Source organism: Molossus molossus, unplaced genomic scaffold (assembly GCF_014108415.1).
Source record: "Molossus molossus isolate mMolMol1 unplaced genomic scaffold, mMolMol1.p scaffold_m16_p_14, whole genome shotgun sequence".
NCBI lineage: Eukaryota > Metazoa > Chordata > Mammalia > Chiroptera > Molossidae > Molossus > Molossus molossus.
The window spans coordinates 5,096,395-5,123,866 of record NW_023425349.1 but is presented as its reverse complement, the minus strand read 5'-3'; the positions used below and the strand labels follow the sequence as shown (position 1 = coordinate 5,123,866).

At 56.8% G+C, this 27,472-nt stretch overlaps 1 protein-coding gene across 1 annotated transcript in view; it reads left to right on the top strand.

Annotated features, from left to right (window-relative positions):
* The window catches only part of ASS1 (argininosuccinate synthase 1), a 48,051-nt gene extending 23,268 nt beyond the window's left edge, over positions 1 to 24,783 (top strand). The window contains exons 10-16 of the mRNA XM_036261174.1: positions 2,915 to 3,005; positions 5,244 to 5,328; positions 5,904 to 5,968; positions 14,327 to 14,458; positions 19,345 to 19,501; positions 23,099 to 23,164; positions 24,478 to 24,783. Of these exons, the coding sequence (XP_036117067.1) occupies positions 2,915 to 3,005; positions 5,244 to 5,328; positions 5,904 to 5,968; positions 14,327 to 14,458; positions 19,345 to 19,501; positions 23,099 to 23,164; positions 24,478 to 24,523 (642 nt within the window). The 3' untranslated portion in view covers positions 24,524 to 24,783. The remainder of the gene's footprint in view (positions 1 to 2,914; positions 3,006 to 5,243; positions 5,329 to 5,903; positions 5,969 to 14,326; positions 14,459 to 19,344; positions 19,502 to 23,098; positions 23,165 to 24,477) is intronic.
* Positions 24,784 to 27,472: the final 2,689 nt, after the last annotated feature.

Here is a 27,472-nt window from a genome sequence, read left to right as displayed (position 1 = left end):
GTCCAGCCAGTCCGCCCTGCTTTCCCAGCCTTCCCTCTGCAGGGTGCGGGCCTGTGCGGGCCGGGGGGCCCCCAGGCTGTTACAGGGCCTCCCTGGCATCTCTGGATCTGACGTGCATGGGGGCCGTTGTCCTCAGATCCCAGAAACGCAGCTAAGGGCCTGCCCGGGCCCCTCGGGAAGAGCTGGGGAGACAGAGCTTAAGGGACCTGGTGCCCCCTCCCCCTCTCCAAAAAAAGCCCGAGACCTGTCGAAGGGAGGGTTTGAAGGCAGATGGTGGAGCCATTTTCTGCCTCCGTGAGGGCTGATTGAAGGGCAATGAGGCAGCTAATGCGAAGAAAGATAGAAATTTACTTGCTTTAACTTCATAGGGTCCACAGTGAAAGAGTTCATTCAGTGCCGGCCGCCATACCTGATGGATGAATAAACCATCCGCAGCATCCATCATGCCTCTACATCATGGTTCAGTTCATGGGCCATTTGCTTCCAATTTCTCTCCTCGGCCTGTTTCATGCTTTCTTTTGCCTGCCCCCCCCCCAACTCTCTCTCTCTTTTTCTTCACTCTCATTCCTTCCCCCCAGCTACCCCCCCCCACCCACCCAGATGACATTGGAAGTGAGCCCTCCCGCTGGGATGGATAAATAGACGGTATTGATACTGGGCAACAAACTATTTGTCATTTGAACTGCGCTTTTCGGAGCGAGTGTGAGCCACCTTGGAATGCAAAGCAAATGTTACTTCAGTTCTATGTAGTTACTTTGTTTAATTGGCTCCTGAGGGCTGGGATGCTGTCCGTTGGGCCTTACACCTCCTCTCCTTCCAACTGAACGCAAACGTTCTCGCCGGTTTGGGGCTCCCCTAAGAAGTGTGGCAGGAGAAAGTGACAGGCACCAGACTGGAAACGGGGTCAGGCACAGCGCTGGTGGAGGTGGGAGGGGGCGGCCGTAGGTGGAGTGGCTTGGGGGCCAGTGGGGCTGGGAGTCGTGCCCGTCACCCCGTCCGAAGCTCTGGTTTGATTGCCCAGGGAATGGGGTGGTTGGTGAGGCGCAGCGGGGCTGGGGAACACCTCTCTGAACCCCCAGGTGCCCGCCCCCGTAGCTAGCCAGGCTGGCTGTCTTTGGCCATACCCCTCATGCTCTTTCCCGGCCGAGGTTATTGAAGCAGCTGGGAAACAGCATGGAGCGATGGGAAGAGCACTGGACGGGGAGTCCGGGCTCCCTGGGACGGGCTCCCACACCAGTGGGGTCGGGCAGTCTGGTTTGGACACGCCACTTCTTTGTCCTTGGTTTTCTATCTGCTTCACGGAGACATCAGGCTGGGATCCTCGGGGACCCTTCTCCTCCTTGGGCCTGTCTTTGAGGTCGGTTCTGGGTCCTTGTCCCCGCCCCACAAATAGAAACAGTTAATGAATGCGGTTAGCCCCAAGTCACACGGCACTTTGGAGGTGCAGGTGCTCCAGCGCAGTCCCCATCAGAGCTCAGAAGTAGCGGCTGAAGGACGGCTGTCCCCGTGCGCCAGGGCTGAGGGCCTTCTCAGGATGTGGGCACTGGGGTGGTCATTCACCCTTCATAGAGCCAACAGGCAAAGTGACAGCAGGCACCCCTGATGGCCCACCTGTCCGGGGGCATCACACGAGTCCACTCCAGCTGTCCTTCCCACCTGCAGGCCACGGACAGCTGGCACGAGGGCTTCTGGCATTTCTGTGGGTGGTTTTCACGTCCGGTGAAGTCTGTCTGCACACTGGAAGTGCCAGGTGATCCAAGGCAGGTGTCGTTTCTTCCCCTCTGCCCGACAAAGCTGAGGCTCGAAGGGGGGAAGCAGCTTGCCCGAGGCCCCAGTCTGAGGTCTGGACTCCCAGCTGCAGCACCATCTTCCAGCACCCTGAGGTCCAGCACGTATTTGTGCAGGACCTCGTGGGTCCCCTGCCCTGTGCCAGTGGTCCACCCCCGCACGGAACCCCCCGCTGCAGCCACAGCCCCTTCCCTTCAGCCTCTGTTTCTTCATCTGTGGATGGGGTAACAGCACTTGACCTTACCAAGGGGGGCTGCTGAGAACTCGAAAGAAACTGCAAATAGAAAGTGGGGTGTGGCTGGTTGAAGGGTTCTGAAAGCAAAGATTGGGGGACGGTACTTCCCAGCATGTCGGCAGGTGGACAACAGCTGGGTCTGGGGTGCCCACAGGGGGAACATGAGCAGTCAGGCCCAGGAGGCCCCATCCCCCCTGTGGCAAGGGTCCAAGCAAAGCCCGGGGGGCAGGGGGGATCCGAGGTCTCAGAGGCAGGAGGGAATTTCCAGATTTCCCAGCAGCCCGCCGCCCTCCATCCCTGCATGGAGACCAGAAGCCCATTTTCCAACACGCCCAAGAGAAAATATACATAAAGGTTGATGTGTTTTCAAATGGGTTTTTGCTTCGCTCTTCTCTTTCTCCCTGTGAGTATTAACCTCAGGGACCCCAGGGACGGCTCGGCTCGCTGGAGCACCTGCTGGGGTCACGCGTAGTCATTAGCTTTGCGGTCAGCACAGAATAAACCCCAATCCTGGGAGTCGGCGACAGCGGGTGCGCCCGCTCCCGGCAAGCCCACCGGTGCCGCCTCGCGCGTCCAAAGCGCCCTTTTCCTGCCTGACTTGTTCCTCTCCTGCTATTCCACCTCCAGCTGTGGGGGCGTCGAAGAAAGAGATGAGATCAAGTTGAGGGGAAAAATTGTCTGATTTCAAGCCCTTTGTTCCCCAGGCCCTGGCAAGCGGGGCCGGCTCCGGGCTGGGGGCTGGGACGCCTGCTGGACTGGACCAGCGGTCCCTTCTTTCTGGAGAGGGGTGAAGATCTCTACAGGAGGTGGGGTGCAGGGTGTCTGGGTACCGGCATGGCATGACTTGGCTCTGGGTACCCCAGTCACCAATCTCTCTCTGTCCTTTGTCAGAACCAAGCCCCTCCAGGCCTCTACACAAAGACCCAGGACCCGGCCAAGGGTCCCAACAGCCCTGATGTCCTTGAGATTGAGTTCAAGAAAGGTAGGTGGCCACTCATCAGGACTTGAGGGGGTGGACTTGGGGCTCTGGCTCTTTTCCGCAGCCTGGAAGGCCAGGCACGAGCCCTTGCCCCCTTCTTGCATTACCGGAGGCCAGAGTGTAGGCAGGGGCTTCAAGGGTTCCCAAACTCCCCCTTCAACCGGCTGGTGTGACCCATGGAACCTCCAGGCTTGGGAGGAAGGCACCTTGGCTCCTGTCTGAGCAGCCGCTTGCCAGCTGCTTTGGCAGTTTGGGGAAGTCACTCAACTTGGAGAGCTGGCCTCGGGCCACACTGACCCTGCAGCTAAGGCCTCAGCTGCTCCTCGGTTAGCTACTTGACACCCCCCCCCCCCGGGGTTCAGACCCCGCTCTTGCTTGAGGCCTGATCCCTTCATCCTCACTGCTATCAGGAGAACCTGTTTGCTGGCCTGGCCTGGGTGCCCAGCCTCAAGCCTGGCACCAGGGACACTCCTAGCCCTGAGGAACGGAGGGGAAGGCAAGGCATACCTCGCCACGGGGGAGCAGGACCAGGCTCAGGGCATGCAAGGAGAGGGCCTTTCCGGGGGCTGCAAAAATCAGGGAGGTGTCCTTGGAGGAGGTGGTACTGGGCAGGAGCCGGAGGACTGAGAGGGGGCGTGAGGGCATGGAGGCCGTTTGAACGTTAATTGTCTGCCTCTTCCTGCCTTTCCCAGCAGCCTTGCTGAGACGGCGGGCATCTCCATCATTCCCCATTTGTTTGAACCCTGAATTTCGTGCCACTCGGGGGCCTAAGGACTCTTGACCTGAGGCCCCTTAAGGTCGCTGGAGCCCTAAGTGCCTCTCATGCCCACTCGGTCAGACCCAGGCCTGTTCGGGCATCGTCTCTGAGAAGATGGTGGGATGGACCCAGGTAGTGCCCCCCACATACACACAGGTCCCCCAGGAGCTCAGGAGGGGGTGAGAGAGCTGGAGAGGAGGCGTGATCCATTTTCATGATCTCGGGACCGTCTGGAAAAAAAAATAGACGGGAGGAACCCTCCCAGAGTGGTCCCCATTCATCCGATAGTTAATTTATTTGAAGTTTTAATCTAATTATTAACTATTTTAAAGGCTAAGAGGCTTTCTCCGGCAGCAGCACCAACAATGTCAGCTCCTGTCTGGGGCAGGCCCCGTCCGAGGCTGGGCGAAGGAGGGATAATAGGACGACGGAGGGAGAGAAAGGGACAGGGGAGAGGCGGGGGGTGGCAAGAGGGGCTTAAGGTTCATTATTGGGCAGACTTACATTTAATAGCAATTTACAACCAAGTTATAAAACCCCTGGAAATGGGGGTTAAGAATGGGGAGGCTGACAGCGCCTTGAGCGAAGCCCCTCCAAGCGGCGCCTGGCTAATAAAGACTCGAAAGCCGCTATTGAGCCCTGATTGGCACCGATCGCTGGCTCCATGGTAATGAGCTGGGCAGATGGGTGGGGGATTAGCCGCCAACTTTGAACAGCCTTTCTTTGTCACTGTTACAGCTCTCTTGTTAGTCCCCTAATACATTTATTGCTCATTTCACACCGCTCGAGAAAGTGCCCCTTGCTATTCAAAGTCAACCCCGAACCCACCCACTGCCCCCCCTCGCCACCCCCCTTGACTCGGCTGGTTCCTCCCGAGTGGCCGCCTCCCTCCTGCCCTCCTGCCACCCCAGACCCCACTTCTCAGAGTTCAGGGACGCCTCCAACACCTCGCCTGCTGGAGTGGGTACCATTTCACCCCCATCAATCAGATGGCTGTGTGCAGGTCTGGGGTGCAGGGCCGGGGGCCCGGGGGTCTGCCTGACAGACATGCAGAAGCTGTGTGTGTGTGTGTGTGTGTGTGTGTGTGTGCGCGCTCAGCCGCACCTCGGCCAGGCGGCCCCCGGGTAACTGGTGGGACAGAAGGTGCTCCCGGCATAAGACAATGGTGGAGCGTGAAATTCAATTAGTTCAGGGCCTGGTTCCAATTTCACAGCCCCTAAATGCAAAAGGGGCACAGAGAATGGGAAGGGTGGGGGAGAGCGTTTTTATTGCGTTTTCCCTTTCATTCTGGGGGGCTTGCTCGCCCCTTCTCTCCCCCCAGCAGGCCTCAACCTGCACAGGGCTTTTCAAGGAGTCATTTGGAGTCCATATCTGTCACATCCATTTAAGGCGTTGCGGGCGGAGGGAGAGGGCGGGTGGCAAGCGCAGGCTCGGGCGGGCCGAGCTCCAGCCCACGGGCCCACTGCCTTCTCCTCCCACTGCAGGGGTCCCCGTGAAGGTGACCAACGTCAAGGATGGCACCACCCACCGCACGTCCTTGGAGCTCTTCATTTACCTGAATGAAGTTGCGTGAGTGTCTCAGCTCCTCCCCCGCCCCAAACCACTCTCTGTGGCCAGCGCTGGTCCAGCCCATTGCAGCTGACGGTCATGCCCAGGGGCCAAGGAGGTCACGGCTGCGTCCCACAGGCAGCCTTGGCCCAGCCCCTTGGTGTCTCTGGTTTGAGTCCTGGTGGCCCTCAGTCTTGGAAGGTAAACAACACCAGGGGGGTCTACTGCCCCCTTGAAACAGCCCAGCTGGAGCTTCTACACTGGGTCTGAGGCCAGGGTCTGAGACCAGGGCAGGGTCTGAGACCAGGGCAGAGGGAACGGCGGACCGTGGTCGGGCTGGTGCCACGCGAGGCCCAAGGACGGAGGTCACGGAAGTTACCGGTTAAACCCACTGTGTGACCCAAGCAGTCTCTTCCCTACCTGGGCCTCAGCTTCCTCACTTGTATGCTGGGTAGTTGGGCCAGATGAACTGACTCAGCTGTCCCTGTGGCTCGGAGGTGGGCATAGCCCAGATGTGCCCACACCGGCAGCTGGGTAGGCGGCGTCCAGGCCAGGCCCGGGCAGCACCTGGCTCCAGTGACCCTTCCTCCTCACAGGGGCAAGCACGGCGTGGGCCGCATCGACATCGTGGAGAACCGCTTCATCGGGATGAAGTCCCGCGGTGAGTCGGCACCAGAGCTCCCCGAGGTCCCTGTCCCCTTGGGCATTGCAGCCCCTGCTACATCGCTCGGTGTCCCTCCTGTGCAGTGGGGGTGAAGGGTGCCTGGCCAGGAGCCTGGGGGTCCAGGAGAGGTTGAGGAGAGAAGTTCCGAAGAGAGAGGAGGCCCGGCATCGGCCGGCTCAGAGGCAGACGGCAGGGCTGATTCCTGGTCATTACGGCTGGACGGAGGCTGCCGGCCGGGCATGGAGGGAATCCTGCCAGGGGTGGGCGCTGTGGGCTGCACGAGCAGGCTCGAGAGCGGCCAGGGACTGAGGGCCTGTCCCAGGGTCGGGCGTGGCCTCAGGTGGTGGGTATGGGCTCCTCTAAGCAAGGGCTGCCACCTTGGCTAGGCTGCCCAGCCCCTACCTGCCTCTGGCTGGGCCAGAAGAGAGGAGAGGTTGGTCCCCAAGCAGGTGCCCCTCTCTTCTCTTAGCATCAGAGCCCCGAGATTCCCTTTGTCAGTCACTCGCCACACCCTCCCCTCGAGGACTCAGTTTCCCCATCCAGACAAGGGGATCTCAGCTCCCTGCAGGCCTGTGATAAAGAGCAAGCCCTCGGATGGGGCACTGGAATCTTAACTACCAGTGGTAGGGTTGGGGTCCCCTGCCGGCAGGTGTTCATGTCGCTTTGCTTAGAGTCAATCTAAAAAGATAACACAGCCCAGTAAATCCAGGCCAAGGTATAATCATGGCCTTTGTCCTTCAAGACGTTTAACTCAGGTTCTAAAATCCAAAGGGAGACGATGGCCAGCTTCCAGCCGTTGGAAAAGGGAGCGGGCACGCCAGGCGGGTGTGGGCTCTCGCCCCAGGTTTGCCCTGCCTTTGCCCAGTGACCTTGGACTTGTCATTTCCGGGCCTGTTTCCTCAGGTGTAGTGTGGCAGGCATGTGAGTAGGAGTCCGTCCTTAGGGCTCTGAACTGTTGGGGTGTACCTCCAGAGGTGCCGGGGGCGGGGTGGGGGCCTCTGCCTGCCTGTCGTGGGGTTCTCCTCTGCCTGGCTGGACTATTGTGGAAACAACCTCATTGAAACTCTCCTGGGGAAGGCCTTGTGGAGAACAATATTACTAATTAGCTGCTCCCTTTTGTCCTCTCTTACCTTTGTCTCTCAGCTATATCAACCTCTAATTAACGTCCTTGGTCTCAGTCTGCCCTTGGGAGCCCACACAATGTGAACCCACCCAGGCAGATGTGGGAGGGACCTTGGGGAGCCAGAGAGCGGCACCCTCATCTTCTAGACAGGGAAAACAAGGCCTAAAGCCACAGGCACGCGGGTGGCGAGACCAGGACTGATGCCCCAGACCCAGAGGGGCTGAGCGCTTACGTCTGGAGTGTGGCCGGTCCGGGTTCCAGCCCAGTGAGGGGCCCTGTAATGACGGTGGCACCAGGCAGATGCCGACAGGGCCACCTGTGCCCTCTGGGCGCCTGTTTCATGCTCCTCCCATGCCCTGGGCAGGCATCACTAATTGATTGTGGATGCGTCTCCGCGCCTCAGGCAGTCGCTACCAGTGGTCAGGACGGGCACTGTGCTGAAGATGAGTTTCCGTACTGGAAAGCGAAGGATTGGCCTGAGGTCACTCTGCACCGGCACCCTGCCGGGCAGGGAGAGCCACGCAGACCTGAACTGAAGGGAGGTAGTGATAAAGGCCTGCTCTGGGCTATTCTGGGGAGACATCCTGGAGGAGGAGGTGGCAGGAGAAGAGGCTTCCACTGGTAGCATGTGGACTAGAGAAAGTGGCCCTGGTGCGGTAGAAAAGGTGGGAGGTGCCCAAGTGGCCATTTGGGTGGTGGGTTGGGTCTGATGGGGGCCGAGCCCCTGGAGACCTGGGGGAGGCAGGTATAGAGGGTCCAGGCTTTGGTGTCAGACTTGAGTCCCCATCCTGGCTCCATCACCATTGGGGAAGCAACTTAGCCTCTCTGAGCCTCAACTTCTTCACCTGTGAAATGGGTTGTGTGCAGGTCACACACGGAGAGCTCTTGAACCACAGCAGGGAGACCCCGCCTTTTCCCCAGAACTAGGGTGTCATTACCAGTGAAGGCTGGAGCCTTGAGATTAGCGGGCAGTTCCGACTCCTTTGATAAGAACACCACCCACCAGAGGAATAGATTCCTGGGGTACAGCCTTCACCCTGCCCCTGAAGTGTGTGTGTACCCCTGGGGGCTATTCCTAAAAGCATAGAATTCAGTCAGAATTGTTTGGTCTTTGGGGAAAACAATCAGGGTTCTGACTCCAAGAACTTGCTGTGTGACCTTAGGCAAGTTGCTTTCCCTCTCTGCGGCGACTCCAGCTACCAAAGGTGGGGCAGACCAGGTACGTCATCTCCCTTTGGACGTACCAGTTCACCTATTCTCTTACTTGGCTCGGAGAGGGGGTGAGAAAAGAAAATGATTTCCCAGTTTTCGGTGGTATCTTGTTTTTATTTCTCCACTTCCGATCATTGGGACATTATGGATTCCCCCATGACGAGGTTTTTATTAAGTCCCCAGTCATGGGAGAGGCTGTTAATTGCCGATTACACCGAGGGGAGAGCAGGAAGACTATTGTTCGTGTCTCGGTGTACAAGGGGAAAATGTCATTTGTATTGATTTTACCAGGCTTATCATCGCAATCCCTAAGGACTTGTTGTTGTTGTTGTTGTTGTTGTTGTTGTTGTTCAGCGGTTGGGAGGCGAGGGAGTTGGCAGAGCTAGTGCCCTGGGTCTGGGGTGGCCGGCTCATGGCCCCAGGGGCGTGGGGTCAGAGGGGCAGGGGCTGGGGAAGCTGCAGATGGAGTAGTTTTCTCTGTATTGTGGCTGTTCACATCGTCATTATCACATTATCTTTTTAACTCTGGAGGGGGGCTAATTAAGTGAAGTAAATGAAATCAGTAGGGAGGAGAAGGGGGCGAGGCAGCAGGAGGAAAGCAGGGAAGGCTCACCTTCGCCCCCCTCCCGGCCTGCCCCTCTGGTCTCAGCCCTGCCTGCGGCCCCCTCTTCTCCTGGGACCCACCCCCACCCCAATGGCTGGCTTCCCCATCCCCCTACCCTTCCCTTCTCCCTCCACCCTGCCCACCTCTCCCCTCTCTCCTCTCTGCACTTCCTTTCCACCCCCCTGCTTCCTGGCTAGGACGGAACAGGGCTGCCTGCCTGCCGGGGGCTTCACGCAGGTGGAACCTTCCAGGTGAAGAATGGAGGGAGCCCTGTAGCAAAGGCATCTGCCCTCACAGAGGCCTGGAGCAGCCAGCCCGGGCCCAGGGTGAGGCCTGGGGGTCACCAGGAGCACAGAGGATGGTTAAGAGTCCCACCATCACTTGCCTCCCCATCACCATAGCAACCGCCTCTCTCCTTGGCCCTGGTACCTAACAGGGGAGCCCTTGGGCTCTAGCCAACCTCCCTTCCCCTGGTGTTTCCAAATCCCTCCCTCTGGAGACTGCTTTCCCAGAGAGCCAGAGCCTGGGGTCCAGGTGTCCTCGCTCCCACCCCCGCCTCGACCTCCGGCGGAGTTCGGATCCCACTCAATTCTGCCAAATTGCTCAATCTGGGCTAACCTGGCAGCCTCGGGCACAGATGAGAATTTAAGCAGCAGCAGCTGTTTTGGTCCCCACCTCTTCCTCTGTGGTCCACTCCCCGCCCCCGGCCCCCAGCTCCTCGCCCCCCCCCCCCCGGCAGTAATTATGGTGTGATTGAAGCCGCTCCACAGAGAACTGCTGACACCTCTGTCTTTTTCCTGTAAACACGGGGAGATGAAAATAGACACTTGGAGCCGCTGTGCGTGTCACTCCGAAGATGTCTGTTGCTTCTTCCACAGCGACACGGAGTCTCAGCTGTCATTTCCTCCTCCTTTTGCTCAGTGGTTTGTATGCTGACTGTCAAAAGCCCCAAATCCATAGTTCTTTTAGCATCAGTTTTCTGTCACCCGTTTTTTTAAAGTCATTTTTTCCTCCAGAAGAAATACACAGAAATCATCTACCCCTGCCCCTGCGGAGAGGAGAGGAAAACTTGAAGTGCTTGCTCTCTTTCTTGCACACGCGCGTGCACACACACGCACACACGTGCACCCACACGCACGCCAGCGGCAATTTGCCAACAGTGAACTTGAACACCTTAGGAAAGGACCAGGAAGGTGCACTGTGCTGGTGTGCTCCGGGGCCACAGCTCCTGCTGGCCCACGACTCCCGCGGCTGCCTCGGAGGGGCCACCGCCTCCGGGCCAGTTCTGAGGGCTCAGGAGGCTCTGCTCCCCGGGCACTCGGCTCTTCTCCTGGGGAACAGCCATGACGGGCCAGCAGCGCTGGGGGGAGGTGCTGTCCTCACTGGAAAGTCTAGACGTCTTCCTCGAACCCTGCGCACCGCTGACCTTGTTCCCGTTCCGCACTGTTGGGAGGTGATGCTGGGAGTTGGCTACAGTGTGCATGCCGCACGGTGGGGGTGGGGGGTGGACAGTGTCTGGGTCCTTACCTTCGGGCAGGTGGAAGTTAGAAGGAAGAACAAACTGTAACAGTGTCATTTTCCAGACAGGTTTCCTGAGGCTCAGAGAGGGGCTGAGGCAGGCCCAGGTCGCACAGTAAAGCTGAGCCCTCTCTGTAAAGTGGTGGTCCCCACCCGGCCCTGCAAAGACGGCTTGCACCATGCCTCAGGGCTGGCCCGGCCAAGGACAGGAAAACAGGGCGGCCGGGTTCCCCAGGAGCTGAGAACGAGCTCCCCTGCTATTGGCCTGCCCGGGAGGGCGTGGGCGACTGTGTAAGGACCGGCTTCGAAAGTGTCTGGAGCTTCCCAAGCTGGGGCGAAACTGGTCATGAGAAGGCTGTTTGCAAGCCAATGGATGCTAAGTCCCTAGTTTGTGCCCGGATGAGAGGACTAGGAGGCCTTTGTCATTATCTCGCCCTGGGTGAGGCTTGAGAAATTAATTTATTCTTGGTGATCAGGTTCCTAGGATGACTGACTGCTTTCCCCTTTAACACTGTGGTTATTTTTGCCATTTTGGGGGCAGGTATTTCCAACTGTTCCGCACACATCTGTCTGTACACGGCCTTTCTCCGTGCCCTGGGGCCAGCGGGAGCCACTTGGCGGTGGTGTCACGCTGCCCCCAAGGAGTGGCCCCAACTCCGGTGCTGCACCCTCGTCTGTTTCCGTAGGTTTTCCGTGCCCCCACCCCGTGCTGCCCACAGTGGCTTTTCTCAGCCGTCCGTCCTCCGTTCAGCCCCTGTGTGGGTTGTGTCTCCGAGTCACTGCAGAAATGGATGGTGAGCCTGTTTAAACTGGGTTTACAAGAGTGAGGACGAGGCGAGCGAGGGCCTGAGGGACTCCCGAGAACATTAGTGTTTTCCTGCTGGGGAGGTCATCTCCCCCAAGGTCACAGCTGGATTCAGGTCCGCCACAGCCAAACAAGCGAAATGGGACAGGCTCTTTCGTGACCCTGTAATCATATCCATGCCTGGTCTCTGACATGTATGTCCCCTGAGACCAGGAACCTCAGAGTCACGGTGAGAATCCAGGCCCTTCCTCTTGGCCTCAGCACCGCTGACTCGCGTGTGCCCGTTCATGGTGAGCCCTGGATCACTTTGCCAAAGAGGCCACCTGGAGCAGAGATGGAAGAGTCAGATGCTGATTCATGCACTTGGGCAAGTCATTTACTTCCCAGGCCTCAGTCTCCCCATCTGGCATGTTGCACCAGATCGGCCTTTTAAAGACTGCTTAGGGTGGGGGCAGGGTTTGCAGAGGCCCCTGCTCCCCACGGGGCCTGGGCTATCTAATTGTTTTTTCTTTATTGATTTTAGAGAGAGAGGAAGGGAGAGGGAGAGAGAGAGAGAAATATCGATGAGAGAGAACATGGATTAGCTATCTTCTGCATGTCCCCCACTGGGGATCAGGCCCACAACTTGGGCATGTGCCCTGACCGGGAATCGAACTGGCGACCTCTTGGTGCGTGGGTCGACACTCAACCACTGAGCCACACCAGCCGGGCTGGGCTATCTATTCTATATGCTGGGCTCCTGCCTGAAAGTGTTGGAACATGCAGCTAAAAGTTAGAACATGGTGCCGGGGCGATCCTGAAGGGCCTTGCCTTCGAGTTCCGACGTTTCTGTGGTTCCCAGATTTAAAGATCCAGGCCCGAAGCAGGGCTCAGGGGAGGGCATTTCTGGCTGGTCACACTGACGCAGCCCATGCACTGCATCCTTTGTGTTTCAGAGTTGGAAACAGTCTCCTGTATAGTTTTTGCATTTTCTTTTAAAGGATTTCTGTTGTTGTTCATCCTTACCCGAGGATATTCTCCATTAATTTTTTTGGTTTTTTTTAGAGACAGTACAAGGGAGGGGGAGGGGGGGAGAGAGAAACGTTGATGTGAGAGAGAGACATCGATTGGTTGCCTCCCCCATGACCCCAGGCCAGGCCAGGGATCAAACCTAATACCCAGGTATGTGCTCTTGCCTGGGAATCAAACCCATGACCCTTCGGTCTGCAGGCTGACACTCTAACTGCTTACCCCAACCTGCCAGGGCTTTTTATTTATTTATTATATCCTCACCTGAGGACATTTTTCCATTTTCTGTTCAGATAGAGTGTGAGGGAGGGAGAGGAAGAGAGAGGACATTTTTCCATTTTCTGTTCAGATAGAGTGGGAGGGAGGGAGAGGAAGAGAGAGACAGACATTGATGCGAAAGGGACACATCGAGTGTCTGCCACCCGCACAACCCAACCAGGGCTGGGGACAAACTGCAACCGAGGTACATGCCCTTAGCGGGAACCGAACCCGGGTCTCTCTGGACCGTAGGCTGAAGCTCTAACCACTGAACAAACTGGCTAGGGCCCACCAGGGCTTTTTAAATTGCAGTAAAATATACATAACAGTAAGTTTACCAATTTAACCATTTTCAAGTATTTAACTCAGTGGCCTCAGGTGCATGCACACCGTTGTGCAGGCCTCACCCCCTCCAGAACGTTCTCATCTTCCCAGACTGAACCTCTGGCCCCACGAAACACTACCCCCACCCCCCCCCCCCCCAACAACCAGCGTTCTCCTTTCTGTCTCCTGCCTCTGACCTCTCTGGGGCCCTCCTGTCCATGGAGTCACATGGTACTCTGTCGACTGTGGCTGGCTCCTTGCACTCGGCGTCACGTCCTCAGGGCCCCCCCAGGTTGTAGCAAGTGTCAGGATTTTCTTCCTCCTTATTGCAGAGTAACATGTCGGCGTGTGGCTGGACCACCTCTGTGTCTCCGTTCACCTACTGGTCGATGCTGGTTGCTTCCGCCTTTCGGCTGTTGTGACTCAGTGCCGTGAACGTGGGTGGGCAAATCCTTTCTCTTTGCTAAAGCTTCCAGTTTGGAGAGACGATGGAAAATTGTCAGGATAACTGAAAACTCGCCCCTTTAGTGCTGCAACATCCCAGGGTGAGGAGAAAGGCCCTTTCGGGGTAGCATGCGTGGGGAGGGGGGCAGGTATTGTCCCCCTCCGCCGGGACAGCGAGCCCGGGGCAGTTTGTCGGAGGAGAGCTGTATATGCTCCTGAACTTGGAGAGGCTGCCGTGCTGGCCAAGGGTCTGGCCACGGGCAGTGCTGCTGCTTGGTGCCGGGGTCCTGCAGTGTAGTGTGGCGCCACTAATCAGATGTTCCTCCCACGTCTGCTTCCTCCCATCTGGTCCGGGCAGGTTGTTTAGCAAATGGAGGAACTGAGCCTGACGGGGGAGGGCGTGTAGCCAGGCGGTGTGTTTGGGCCCCATCACCGCTGACCCCCAGCGCAGCAGACAGTGTGCTCAGGGACTCGGGGCCTGGATTCCGTTCCCAGCTCCTCCTTGGGCACGACCCTTCTCAGGCCTCAGTTTCCCCGCCCATGCAGGGGGGTCAGTGCAGGAGGTCGCGAGCTGTCCACCTCGTCGAGACTGCTCGGCAGAGACACGCTCCAGAGGAGCTGCCGGCTGACAGCGGCCTGTGTGCGCACGTGCGCGCACCATCCCCTTCCCTGGCTCCCCAGTGGAAGGGAGGAAGGGATATTTGGGGCCCTGGGCTCCACCGTCGTTGGTTTAATTACAGGTTTTCAGCCGTGGGCCGGTGGGCACGCGTTGGGAAGGAGGGGGAGCAGCTCCGAACCCTGTCATTTTCCAACGTCTGCGGGCCTCTTCGAAGGGGGGCATCCAGACATTTTCTCCACAAGCCGCAGAGTGGACTGTCGTGGCCCCAGCATGAACATAATGATGCATTTTGCAGCAAGCTGGGAGTGAGCGGTCCGACCGGCTTGTCTCCTGTCAGACGAGGCATTATTATTTTTTTTTTTTGTCATTTGCTGACAGTTTGGGTTTCATGCGTTTCTCTCTTTTTTTCTCCTTTTCCCCCTGCCTGGAAAAATGGCTAGGTATCTACGAGACCCCAGCGGGGACGGTCCTGTACCACGCTCATTTAGACATCGAGGCCTTCACCATGGATCGGGAAGTGCGCAAAATCAAACAAGGCCTGGGCCTGAAATTCGCCGAGCTGGTGTACACCGGTTTGTAGTCCCCGAAGCTGCCCTCCCTCCCTGGCCAGGGGCGCCCTCCCCTCGTCCCTCCCTGCCCACTGCTACGGCCCCAAACAAACAGGTTGAAAGAGGTCACGTGGGGACGGAGCGAGGGAGCCAGTAGGGAATGCTGGGACCTGCCCGGTTCACAGGGTGTCAAGGGAAGCGCGCCGTCCCCTCAAGGTGACGCTGCCCCCACCACTCCCAGAATGCTCCGTGTGTCACGCCAGGGCAGCCGGCCTTCATTCAGCACGTGCCAGTGCCGGGCACTGTGTGGGGACACGGGCTGTCCCAGGGGTGCTCCCAGCTTTGCTGGGAGAACCGCAGCCAGATGAGGAAACAGGCTCGGAGCGGAAGGAGCATGTACAGTCACACAATAGGAAGTGGCCTCGCCGGCTTTGACCCCGATCCAGGCAGTCTCCAGGCAGAACCTGGAGCTGCTGCGTGAGCTGTCTCACGCACGGGAAGGCGGCCTTGACCACGAACTTGGCCGCGGTCTGGGCAGTGCGCGCGCTGGGCCTTCCACGGGAAATCACCAGACGGCCACGTGCCCGGCCCACGCGTGGAAGGGTTGATGGGTGACATCACGCAGCAGGGGTGGGTTCCCATTCTACAGGCGAGGAGACTGAGTTTCTGGGCCCGACCTGTTGTCCCAGGGCTGGAATCCAGGCCTCCTGACTCCAAACCCACCCCCACGCTGTGTAACTCAGTCCCCGAGTCTGGCCCGTCGCCTGTTTTTGTTTAGTCTGTGAGCTAAGACTAGTTTTTATATATAGATGGTTGGGGAACATTTTTTAAAAGAATACCATTCCGTGGCACGTGAGAATTATAGGAGGTTCAGGGTCCATAAACCGGGGCACGGCCCTGCTCGTTTGTTTCTGGTCGTCGGCGGCTGCCCCTGGGCTGCCTGAGTCGAGTCGTTTCGCATAGACCGCAGGACCCACACAGCCCCAGACGGGGTGCTGGCCTGCTGTGTGACTCCCAGCTCCTGGTCAGAGGAATCACCCTTGGGGACAGGCTGCCGCCTGGGGCCAACCTTGACATCCACAGGGGCCTGGACGGGAAAGTTAGTGTCACTCATAGCTGCCCAGGATAAACCGCCCTCCCTCGCCTCGTGCCCCACTCCACCCTGAAGCTTGACTTTTTGGGGGCCTCCTAATCCCTGTAACTCATCTTGGGATTTCGAGACTCGAGGTTCCTGGCTAGTGTAATTTCTCCCTCCCATTGTTTCCGGCAGCTTTGAAGCCGGGCCCCCCTTCCCAGGTACACGCAGGTGTTTAAATGCCATTGTCTCCTGCAGACTCTTGCTCTGTGGGTTTCAGTGCAGGAAGGTGGTTTGGGTTACAAGGTGGGAGAGCCGTTGAGACGTGGCAGGCTGCGGTGGAGGGGAGCACACCTGGCCGTGCTGCTCCCGCTCAGAAGGGTCTCAGGCCACCTCTCCTGCTGCGGGACCCTGGCCTGGGCGCTGATGGGTGTTACCTCGTGTTAGCTGCGCAGAGGTGAGGAAACTGAGCCTCAGGCAGGTGACGATGCTAGTCCAAGGTTTCATGGCTGCTGAGGGGTGGCTGTGAGCCCAGGACCTGCTGGCTTCAGAGCCCAGGTTCTCGGCCACTCCAGGAGATCCCCGGGGAAGGGAAGGTGGGCCGGGCCATTAGCAGGGTGATCAAGGGGCTCGGCGGCACGCACGGGGAGCCCCGGGGTCTGAGGCACAGCGTGGCCCTTAGCTGTGGGCTCGGTGCCTCTCTGCCAGGCCGCCTGGGTTGTATTCTTGCTCTGTCACCCGCTGAGCCCTCTAAATCCCAAAATGAGTTACAGTGATTAGGAGATTTCAAAGGACATAAAACCTCGGGGTGGAGGAGAAGGGATGAGGCGAGGCCGGTGCAGGCTTATCTCAGGCGGTGCTTATTAAGATCCACTTTCCCAGGTGCCCGGTGTCCAGGCCCCCATGAATGTCAAGGCTGGCCTCGGCCGCAGCCTGTCCCCCAGAAGCGCAGAGGGGCTGTTTGATGTGATTTCTCACATAAATGCGATCGACCAGGGCCCTGGCGGTTTTGTTCAGTGGTTAAAGCATAGGCCTGCGGTCCAGAGAGACCCGGGTTCGGTTCCCACTAAGGGCACGTACCTCGGTTGCAGTTTGTCCCCGGCCCTGGTTGGGTCGTGCGGGTGGCAGCCACTCAATGTGTCCCTTTCACATTGATGTTTCTCGCTCTCTCTCCCTCCCACTCTATCTGAACAAAAAATGGAAAAATGTCCTCGGGTGAGGATTAAAAAAAAAAAATGTGATCGACCAGGGGTTGGCTTGAGCACGTTCCTAACTTCCCTGTGCCTCAATTTCCTCGTCTGAAAAGCGGGGTGACTGCCTGCAGGAAGGACTAAATGCGTGAGTGTGTAGAAAGCATCGAAACGGCACACTGATCCGCGCATAGTGATTAGCTCGGAGGCCTGGCGTGGGCTCTGAGCCTGGAGGCAGGAGACAGGCCTCGCCCTGCTCGGGGTTAGGATCTTGGGTAGGTCTGTCTCCTCCCTTAGCCCCTGTTTCCCCTCCTGTAAAATGGCACCAGGTCAGGTCTTCCCAGTCCTGTCTAGCTCCGGCATAGAGCCCGCCACTCTGCTGTGGCACTGGGCCTCCGTGGAGTTTTGGGGCACAGATAGGGAAACTGAGGCACAGGAAGCCTTTCTGCCTCAGCCCCACTCCTAAATGCCCTGGTTACCGTGACCACTGTCTCCCTCTCCTCTTGCCCCATCCCCAAATTTTCTGGTCTGCCTCTCCCTCCGAGAGCAGCCTCTATCCTGAGACCCTGCCCCCACACCCCAGGGTTGTCCTAGCAGAACCCCAGCTTCAGGACCCATCCCATGTAAGGGGTGTAGCTCACCTCCTCTCCCCTCAGCTCAGTTTCTTCAGCAGTAAAATGGGGGTGATGTACGACTCTCACGGGGGGTTGCCTTCCCCACTGGTGCAGTGCTTGGCGCAGCCCTAGGCCCACCCACAGCACCTCCACAGCCTGGGACATGCAGGGTCTCCCTGTGCAGCACACCAGGCTCACAGGCCCCCACCCCGGCTGGGTCTGCTGGGAAAAGACCTCTGAGGGAAGACCCCCGTGGGGTGAAGACAGTAGACCCTGGGAGAGAGGCCAGACCGGGTATTCCCCCGGGGTCTCTGTGCCCCGTCTTCCAGCTCCTGCCTGTCTTCCAGCCTGGGCAGTCAGAGGTCTCATCATCCCGACTGAGTCAGAAAGGTGGCCGAGCCTGGACACCGGGCATGGTGGGGGTGGGGCCTTCAGGGTCCCCTCCCGCAGGGTCTGGACTGGAGTCAGGAGCACGCAGTTGGACCTGCACCTCAGGGTCTCGCTGAGTGACTTTGCACCGGCTCTTCCAGTCCAGGTGTCTGTCTCGCTGGCTACGGGGAGGGCTGGCGGAGGCCACGTTCAGATCTCAAGTGCAAACACAGAGCTGGCCTGTGCCCCCGGAGAGAGGTAGCAGTATCACCTCATAGAGCCAACGAGGAACTGAGGTGTGAGGAGAGGGCCCTGCTGGTCAAGGTGGAGCAGGATGTGAACCCCAATGGCAGGTAGTGGGAGCAAGGATCCAACCTGTTCTCTCCCTGCCCGGCCCTCCCCCACCTCTGCGAGACGCCGGCCTCCATCCCCAGAAAGCCTGCTCCCCTTTCCCACCGAGAGCCTCGGCACATGCCCCTGGGGGCCTGGACAATAGCCACAGACCCTGGCTGACCCGGCCCTTATCAGGGCAGGAGATCACGAGCCATCTGGCCACACAGCTGCCCAGGTGGGCTCACCTTCCCAGCTCCATTTCAGGGAAATCCTACTCCTGGAGCAGAGCGGCGCTGTCCCCCCTCCCCCACCCAGCCAGCGCCTGCTGGCCCCTCGGCAGGAACTAGACAGGAGCCACTGTCGCAGGTCTGAGCCTGCCAGTGTGGGGACGGAGCACAGCCTTCCCGGGCCTTGGGGCCCCGGCGGGTGCGGTGAGCGGGGCAGTAGCCTGTGTCTCAGGCCGTGACCGGATGCTCCAGCCACAGAGGTGACCACGTGAGGAAAGTCATTGCCACTTGGGCCAACTGAAGTCAGACCCGGCCCCTCCCCCCCACTACAGCCTTTGGAATCTGGGAGAAGTTCCTTGTGTCCTCACCCAGAAAAGCGAGAAGCTGAGTTTCCCATGGGGCTGTTGATGGGTTCAGAGAGCGAGTCCAGGGGAAGAACTCAGCGTGGTGCCAGCTAGTCTTATATTTGTGGGTGAAAGTATTAGCCGTATGTAGAAAAGCGATCACCGACGTCCAAGGGCCTGCCCAGCCCTCAGGATGGGCCTCTTCCTGGCTCCTGGCCGAGACACCAGTGTCCACAGCAGCCCCGGTGCCCAGGGCCACGACACGCAGTACACCCGCTACTCCTGGGAGGGGGGCTACTGGGTCACCCCCCACACACATATGGAGACACAGAAGTGAAGGCCATATACAGAGTCTGCTGGGCCCCCAAACTGCCACCCCGCTGCTAGGCATGCCATTGCTGGGCCCTGGTGGCACATGCCTGAGTCTTGCCTGGTCTGCCCTCGTAAAACTGAGCTCCCTGCGGGCGTGGACAAGGTCCCTTCACTGTTGTGTCCCTAGCACCTGCCCACAGTCCTCTCCGAAAGTGTCCCCCCTCCTGACCCTTGGGGCGTGACCGGGTGGCAGACAGTGAGGACTCCTTACCCCCAAGGTCACAGGCTGGGGGCCTGCAGGCTTGTTCCCTGGTGTGGTGCCCGAACCCAGCTGTGACACGGCAGACGCAGGCCACGGCGGGGAGTGGCCCGGGTGCCCTCCCCGAGCCCTGGCCTGAGGTCCGCAGCGCGGTGGCCTGCCTGACACCCTCACTTTCTTCCCTCAGGTTTCTGGCACAGCCCCGAGTGTGAATTTGTCCGCCACTGCATCGCCAAGTCGCAGGAGCGCGTAGAAGGGAAGGTCCTGGTGTCTGTCTTCAAGGGCCAGGTGTACATCCTCGGCCGGGAGTCCCCACTGTCCCTCTACAACGAGGAGCTGGTGAGGTAGGCGTCCCCCACCTGCCCCCTCCGGCACACACCCTCACGTCCAGGGTCCCTTCTGACTGGCTTTCTCAGCAAAGATGCATCTGAGCGGTGCAGGGCGCCACGCAGGGCACGGGGCAAACGGGCAGGGAGGGTGTGCTCACCACCTCTGCCCTGTGGGACTTCCAGGCTGGGTGGGGAGGGGGCACCTGTCAAACGAGCACCCGGATGTAGAATTAGGAGACACGGGGTACTCTGAGGGTGTGGTGATCAGGGAGAAGCTTCCCCGAGGAAGTCATTTCTGAGCTGATCTCCAAACGATAAGAGTGTCCCGTGCAGAGGCTCTGAGCCTTGGAAGATTCCAGAACATTTCAGGCCCTGTAAGAACACGAGAGACACAGGGCCGGAGCTGAGGGTCCTGGAGCCAGATCTAGAGGGAAGGGCTGGTTGGATCTGTGTCTCGAGGGTCCGTCTGGCTGCTCTAGAGACAGGTCTGAGTGAGGGGAGAGTGGACCAGGGTGGAGACCAGGGCTCCCCAGGGCCATGGTGGTAGCTTGGACCAGGCTGATGGTTCTGTGAATAGAAACAGTTCTGGTCGATATTTAGGAGGTGGAATAAAGGACTTGGATGCGAAGGGAGATGGAAAGATCCAGAATCACCCTGGGGTTTGGGGCACAGGTAGCTGGGTCCATTCTGGCGGCCAGCGCTGAGCAGGCAGTGTTCTTGAGGGTGGGTTTTCTTTGAGACTGGCCGAGGGAACTGTCTGGACACGGGGGTCCGGAGTTGAGAAGGGGGGTGGAGGACACTGGGCAGTGGTAGACATCTCGATGTCCCCTGAAACCAAGAGGGGACGCAGGGAGAGCAGCGAGCTGGAAAGGAGCCGAGGAGGGAACCCTGGGGCTTGCTCAAGGCATCGAGAAGGATGTGGGGGGATAGCAGGGCTGGGGGGCTGGCTCACAGGTGGCAGCAGGTGCCCGTCAGCTGTGCCTGTTTGCAGCCTGAATGAGATAGTGGTCTTGCCCCAGGAGCAAGGTGTCTGTTAGGAGGTCACCTGGCCCAAGGAGAGGTGGGGACAGGCCCCTGAGGGCCAGACAGCTGCACCTGACTCGAGTCCCAGGCCCAGCCTCACTGAGGCGAGGTCAGCACTCCCCTCCCGAGGGCCAGGTGAGAATTACAGCACGAGTTTTGTTTGGCAGTCAATATAATTTTTCTCTTTCCCTCTCTTTGCCGTGTTGAGTTTCTCCCCCCTTCCATCTTTCTAAACACTTTATAAGCCATAAATATAACCGAATCAGTTTAGATCAGTCGGGGTAAATGTCAAATTATCTTCTCTCTTTCTCTCTCTGGCTCTTTCTTCCCTCCCCCTCCAAATCAACAGCCTCTAATAATCTGTCCAACCCTTCATTAAGCCTTAGAGTCTCACTCAGGGAGATTAAATGAATAAAGTAAAAAGGGAAAGGGGAAAAAAAGAGAGAAAAGCAGGAGCATTTATTCTCACTGTGTCTCCGACTATTTCCCTTTTCTTTTTGATTTCTACATCGCTGACTTGAAAGCCCTTGAGTGACAGCGTCACAGGGACCAGCGAGGAAGCCGCGAGAGGTGGCAGAACTAGAAATGCCGCGGCACAGTAGGTAGAAAGTAACGTAATTATAGAGCAGGTCAGAGCCACTCGAATGAACAGAAATAAAAGCACAGAGGTTTTCTGTAGACTGTCAGGAGAGGTAGAAAAAAATAATCATTGTGAACTCTCTCCACTCACCCCCACCCCCCACCCCAAACCACAGTTTCAAAGAGGTTTTTCAGTTCCTGAGGAACACCTCTGGAAGCATTTCGGCAGCCTCGTGGGGCAAGTTTGCCCCTGAACGGGGGCCTCGCCTTGCAAGCGTGCGGTGGTCCAGGAGGGCCCGTTTGGGGAAGGGGGAGTTTGTTTTGACACAGGAGGGAGGGGACAGAGGAGAGATGCACAGGCCCGGAGGCAGGAAGAGCCTCCTGCCTCCCCCCTCCCCCGCTCCTTCTTCCCCCACACCTGGGACTGAGCACAGGGACCCTTGCACAGGGCCTGGGTGACTCAGTGGGAGCGAGGCCAGTGTCCTTAGGCTGGTGCTTCAGTTTGGTCCAGTTTTCCCTCTGCCTGGTGAGGGTGCCAGACTGCAGCCCTTCTGAAGCCTGACATCGTGTCCCCTTACAGGGAACTTGCTGGCGCTTCAGCCACCTGAGCCCTGGAGGGGCCAGTGATGGGGGTGGGGCATGGGCTTCGAGGCCCTGTGAAGGTCAGGGTCAGGGCATGGAGGGGAGGGCCTCGGAGCCGACGTCCTGAACAAGTTTGGGGTGGGGGGGCAGAGACCCCATTTGTTGTTGTCAAAAGTCCACAAAGAGCCAGTCAGAGGCACAGCCTCAGGGTGGCTAAAAAAGCAACGTGGTGGATTCCCTCTGCCCTCCCCAGCCTCACCTCTCCCGGAGAAGGCTCCTGAGGGACAGGCCACCTCCTTGTCCTGGAGAACCTTGAAACTGTTGTGTCCTGAGGCTGGAGTTTGGCAGACAGGAAGACAAGGGGCTGATTCAGGGCAGAACGTGAGAGGAGCCTGTGAGAAACGCGAGGCTCCCCCTTCCCCCCCAGAGGCGTGAAGGGTGGCCCTGTGGAGTCAGATGGGGCGGGGAGGTGGCCTTGTGGAGTCAAATCTGAGACCACAGAGCCCTGAACTTGTCCTCCAAGAGCTGGTCACAGTCATAATTAGCAGATGGGTGATTGATTGCTTATGTCTGCTCCCCATGGGTGCTGTTCCCCCAGCACCTGGCACAGCTCCTGGCAGGTAGTAGGTGCTTAATAAATACCTGGAAGAACGAACGAGTGAATGGACGAATGGTGTGATTAGTGTGATTAGTAGCGAGTCCCTTCCATCCGCCAGGGGCCAGCTACATCATCTCCTGCGGAGCCCCATCTCCAAGTGAAAGACCCGGTATTTGCCTGAGTCTGATGGGGTGGGGGTGGCGCCGGGATGCACGCAGAGGTGGCTGCGCTTGAACAGCTGCAGCTGGGAAGGGTTTCGGAGGGCAACTAAGTGAGAGCAACCGAAAGATTAAAAACTGTCAACATATGGGAGACGGAACCAAAGACAGAGAAAGAAAGTATCTGTTCCACCAGTACAGCTGCGGATGACCCGGCGCTTTCCATGACCCCTGGCCTGGGGCGGGGGTCCGCAGGTGAGACCGGATTAGACAGGGTCTAGCTGGTTGGAAAAACAAGGTGAAAGGTGACACAGGTCCTGCCGGGAATGCTGGAGGCCTCCCGGCAGCTCGAGGGACACCGTTCGAAGCCAACCGTTCGAAGCCAAAGCTGTTCCCGCATGCGCCCCCTGGCTTCCCAGGCCTCAGGCCCTGCACAGCATCAGCTGTTCCTGGACACTCTTCAGAGCCCCCACAGCCCTGAGGGCAGAGCTGGCTCGAATGTGTGTCCTCAGTTTACCCACAGTGCTCTGGTCGTTGGGAGATTTCACCCAGGAAGCACCGGCTGGGCCAGGACCTGCCCATCTGTGCAGCAGCTGTTTCTGGCCCCAGAGGTCCCTTGGGTGCCTGGGGCAAGGCCCAGGGTGCTGACGGGCTTCTGCTCTCTCCGTGCAGCATGAACGTGCAGGGTGATTACGAGCCAATCGATGCCACTGGTTTTATCAACATCAACTCCCTGAGGTGAGCTCAGAACCCCCAGGTGTGCAGACCTGCTGCCTGCCCTAAACGCCCCACCTCCCGGCCCCTTGCCCACAGCATCCTGGGGCCTGCTCAGGACCCAGCCTGCCCCGTTCTTGGCGGGGCCAGAGGGCATACCTGTGGCAGCCGAAGGGTCCAGGTTCAGGGTCCTGCTCTTTGCCTCTGATGTTAATGACACCCTCTCCAGCCGCAGGGGCTCCCTTTCCCAGGCAGATTAGGAAGGAGCCCCAGAAGGTCACCTGGCCAGCTCCTGCCTTCATGTCACCATACCTGAGCTGCAGGTCCAGCTAGAAGCCATCCTAGCCGTGTGGATTTCCATGGCCCCGTGGGGTGGCACACATCTGAAGCCACTCAGACCTGGGTTCAAATCCCGACTGTAGTGTGGTCTCAGACCCCTTCAGAACACGTGGGAATCCCACATGGAGTTGTAAACTGGACCTGCCTCCCAGGTGCAAGGAAAGTTTGATATGACTGTGTGGGAATCAAGCCTGCAGCCCAGACCCTGGTGTGCAGGAAGAGCCTGGCATGGGGCAGAGGTTGGCAGCATGCGCTTAGCCTGGCCGTGGCCCCGGGGCTGGCATGCACAGCGGCCAGCAGGGTCATTTTTTGCCAGCAGCTACCAAAGACCAAGACAATTCCAGGCATCACCTTTAATTCTGACACAAATGTGCAATTCTAGAAACAGGCCCAGAGTGGTTAAGTAACTTGCCCTCAGTCACAGAGCTAGACAGCGTGTTTCTGTGTTCAGAAGGGCCGTCTGTCTGGCTCTGGGTTCTCAGTCCACTTCCTTCTCGTGGGGCCGAGGGTTGAGGAGAAACACAAGTCTCTCTCCTTCCCTGACACATGCCCTGGGGACACAGCGACCATTTTCTCCAGAGCCAGTCAAGAGGGGGAGACATCGACTCCAACCCTACCACCCTGGACGCTCGTCCCTCCCAGTCACCTACCGCCACCTCCCTCCCTGCCTCCTTCGCCCTCTCTTTGTGTCTTAGGACAGAAACCTTTTTAAATGGCTCCACACACACAGTTTTCATAATGGGCTCTTCATTTTTCCCATTGCCAGTTAAATGTTTTGTCTTCAACAATGACAAGCAATGTTTTCCCCCCTAAGATAAAATAATTAAGTTATCTTGATTGGAGGGCAGGAGAGGGAATGGAGGGAGGAAAAAGACAACTTCACACACATCTTAACAAATGGCTGCCCCCACCACCCCGGCTCTGCCCGCGTCCATTGAACTGAGCGCATGTTGTTATTGTTCATTTACATTTTTCTTTGTTTTGAATCTGGTTTACAGGCTGAAGGAATATCATCGGCTCCAGAGCAAGGTCACCGGCAAATAGGCCCGCTGACAATGAGGAGCTGGGCCTCCTCACTTTGCGCATCTCCCAAGTACAGGCGCTAATTGTCGTGATAATTTGTAGTTGTGACTTGTTCTCCGGGGCGGGGCTGGCAGCTTAGTGGGGGTGCCAGGCCCCAGCTTTGTTCCCTGATCCCCTGTAGCCTACAAAAGTGGTCAGTGAAGGGAAGGGTGGGGGGTGGCTACGGTGGGGAGCTATAAAATGACAATTAAAAAAAAAAGATACATTAGCCTTTTGTTTCTTTATTTCTGCAGAGACGGGGGTAAGTGTGTGTATAGTCAATCATGCTTTTCTTAGACCAACCTTTGTGTGTTCTGATTTAATGTTCCCGAAGGCCACCTTTTGCCTGAGAATCTGTTTATCTGGAAGAATCGACCCCCCTCTCCTCCAGCGAGAAACGGGACCCAGAAGTGCCCATTTGGGTCCTACCCTAGCCCAGCAGCCTGGCATTTGTCCCCAACTGTGGCACGTGCCAGGGAAACCGAGGAGAGTTTAGGGGACATCTTTGGGAGCTGTCCTGCCCACCGTCCACAGTGAACTCCTGAGAATGAAGGCCATGACCGGCCCTGGGAGTCTTGGTCTCCACGGGTGCGTGGCCTTCAGTAGCCTAACTTGAGGAAGAAGAACTCCCAGTAAAAATAGAACCTGGGAGAGGGGAAACAGCAGACAGAATTGAGTGGGTTCTGTGGGCGTCCACCTGGCCTACAAGCTCCTTTTTTGTTCCAATATGTTTTTATCGATTTTTAGAGAGAGAAACACTCCCATGAATTGCACCTGGAAAAATGGCCAGAAGTGAGGACAAGTAAACAGACTGGTGGGATGCCTCGTCCCTGGAAAAGCAGAGGCAGAAGAATAAAGGGAGAAGTGGGAAGGGTGGTCCAGGGTTTAGAATCCCATTTCTCATCCTGGTACATGTCATGGAAGCTGGTGGCATTTCTTTTTTTTTTTTTTATTCCTCACCCAAAGATAGTTTTCTACGTATTATCAGATAGAGTGGGAGGGAGAGAGAGAGAGAGACAGAGAGAAACATCGATGTGATAGAGCTACATCGACCGGCTGCCTCCCGCACAACCCGACCAGGGCCGGGGACAAACCGCAACCGAGGGACGTGCCCTTGACCAGAATCGAATCCTCGACTCATTGGTCCAAGGGTCAACGCTCTAACCGCTGAGCAAAACTGGCCAGGGCTGGTGGCATTTCTTAATGTGGATTCTCGGAGACACCCCAGTGTCCTCATAACCATCGAGGGCTTAAGCTTGGTAAGAGAGTTACTGCTACTTACAACCAAAAGCATCTTTACTGGGAAGACTTGAGTGCTGGCTACTCTGGGCCCTACCCGGGCTCTGACCTCCACGCCACTGCCTTTGTCTATGAGGGTTTCTTCCAAGAGAAGCTTTGTCTTTAAAACTCTTCCTCTGATTATAAAAGTTACAAATGAATTACTCGATGACTATTATTAACTTTGTGTCAGCCACTGAGCTACACACTCGATTCGCATTATCTCATTGAATCTTCAAAACAATACTGTCAGGTAGATGCTTTTAAGTCCATTTTGCAGGCGGCGCAACTGAGATACAGAGGAACGGACTTGCCAGCATTCACTCAGCTAGCAAGGGACAGCCAAGAATGGAGCCCTGGCCTAGCTGACACCCCCAAATCTTGTGTGTTTATGTCCTTAACCATCATGAATGGCTCGTCGTTCTTAAAAATTAACAATCCTGCCCTGGCTGATCTAGCTCAGAGGTTAGAGCTTCAGCCTATGGACCGAAGGGTCACAGGTTTGATTTCTGGTCAAGGGCACGTACCCGAGTTGCAGGTTCAATCCCAGCCCCGATTGGAATCTTGAGAGGCAACCAATGTGTCTCTCTCACATGACGTGTCGCTCTCTCCCTCCCTCCTTTCCTTCCATTAAAACTTCTTAAACACTTTCAACAACTATATAATATTGATGCCCCCTTGTTTATTTAACCTTTCCCCATTTGTAGATTTAGTTTTTTTTCACATTCTACGTTATTTCCCTACCTTTTGTTGGATTTAATTGTTTTTAGTAGTTGGTTTATTAGCTATACTTCTTTTTTGTCTTTTAGTGGTTTCTCTAGGGTTTACAATAGACATCTTTAGCTTACCACAATCTACCTCCAATTAACATACCATCTCATATGTAATAGAAGAATCTTACAACGGTACAGTCTTAGAACATTTTACTTTGTACTTCTGTTATATATGTATATTTAATTTCTATCAAACTCACAATACATTGCTATTACTTTGCTTTAGATAGTCAAGTACTTTTCTAATTTAAAATAAGACAAGAGCCCGTCTGGTGGGGCTCAGTGGTTGAGCATCCACCCATGCTTGCCAGTTCGATTCCCAGTCAGGGCACATGCCCAGGTTGTGGGCCCGATCACCAATAGGAGGTGGCCAATTGATGTTCTCTCTCATCGATGTTTCCATCTCTCCCTCTTCCTCTCTCTAAAATTTTTTAAATAAAAATAAGACAAGAATGTGTTTTATATTTATCCTTGTGTAGGATTGGTGATGTTTCTTTCATCAATGTTTGATAGAATTCACCAGTGAAGTAATCGGCCTGACATTTTTTTGGTGAGATGCCTTTAAAGTATAAAATTCTGTTTCTATGATTTATGGGGCTATTCATGTTGTCCATTTCCTCTTGGGTCAACTTTGGATAATTTGTGTCTTTGAAGAATTTGCCCATTTTATTTAAGTTGTCAATTTTATTGGCATAAAGCTTGTCATAGTTTCTTAGTATCCCTTTAATGTCTGTAAGATTAATGGTGATGTCCCTGTTTAATTACTTACCTTGGTAATTTGTGTCCTTGGTTTTTCTCAATCAGTGTAACTAAAATCTTACCATTTTTTTAAAAATATATTTTTAGCCCTGGCTGGTTTGGCTCAGCGGTTAGAGCATCG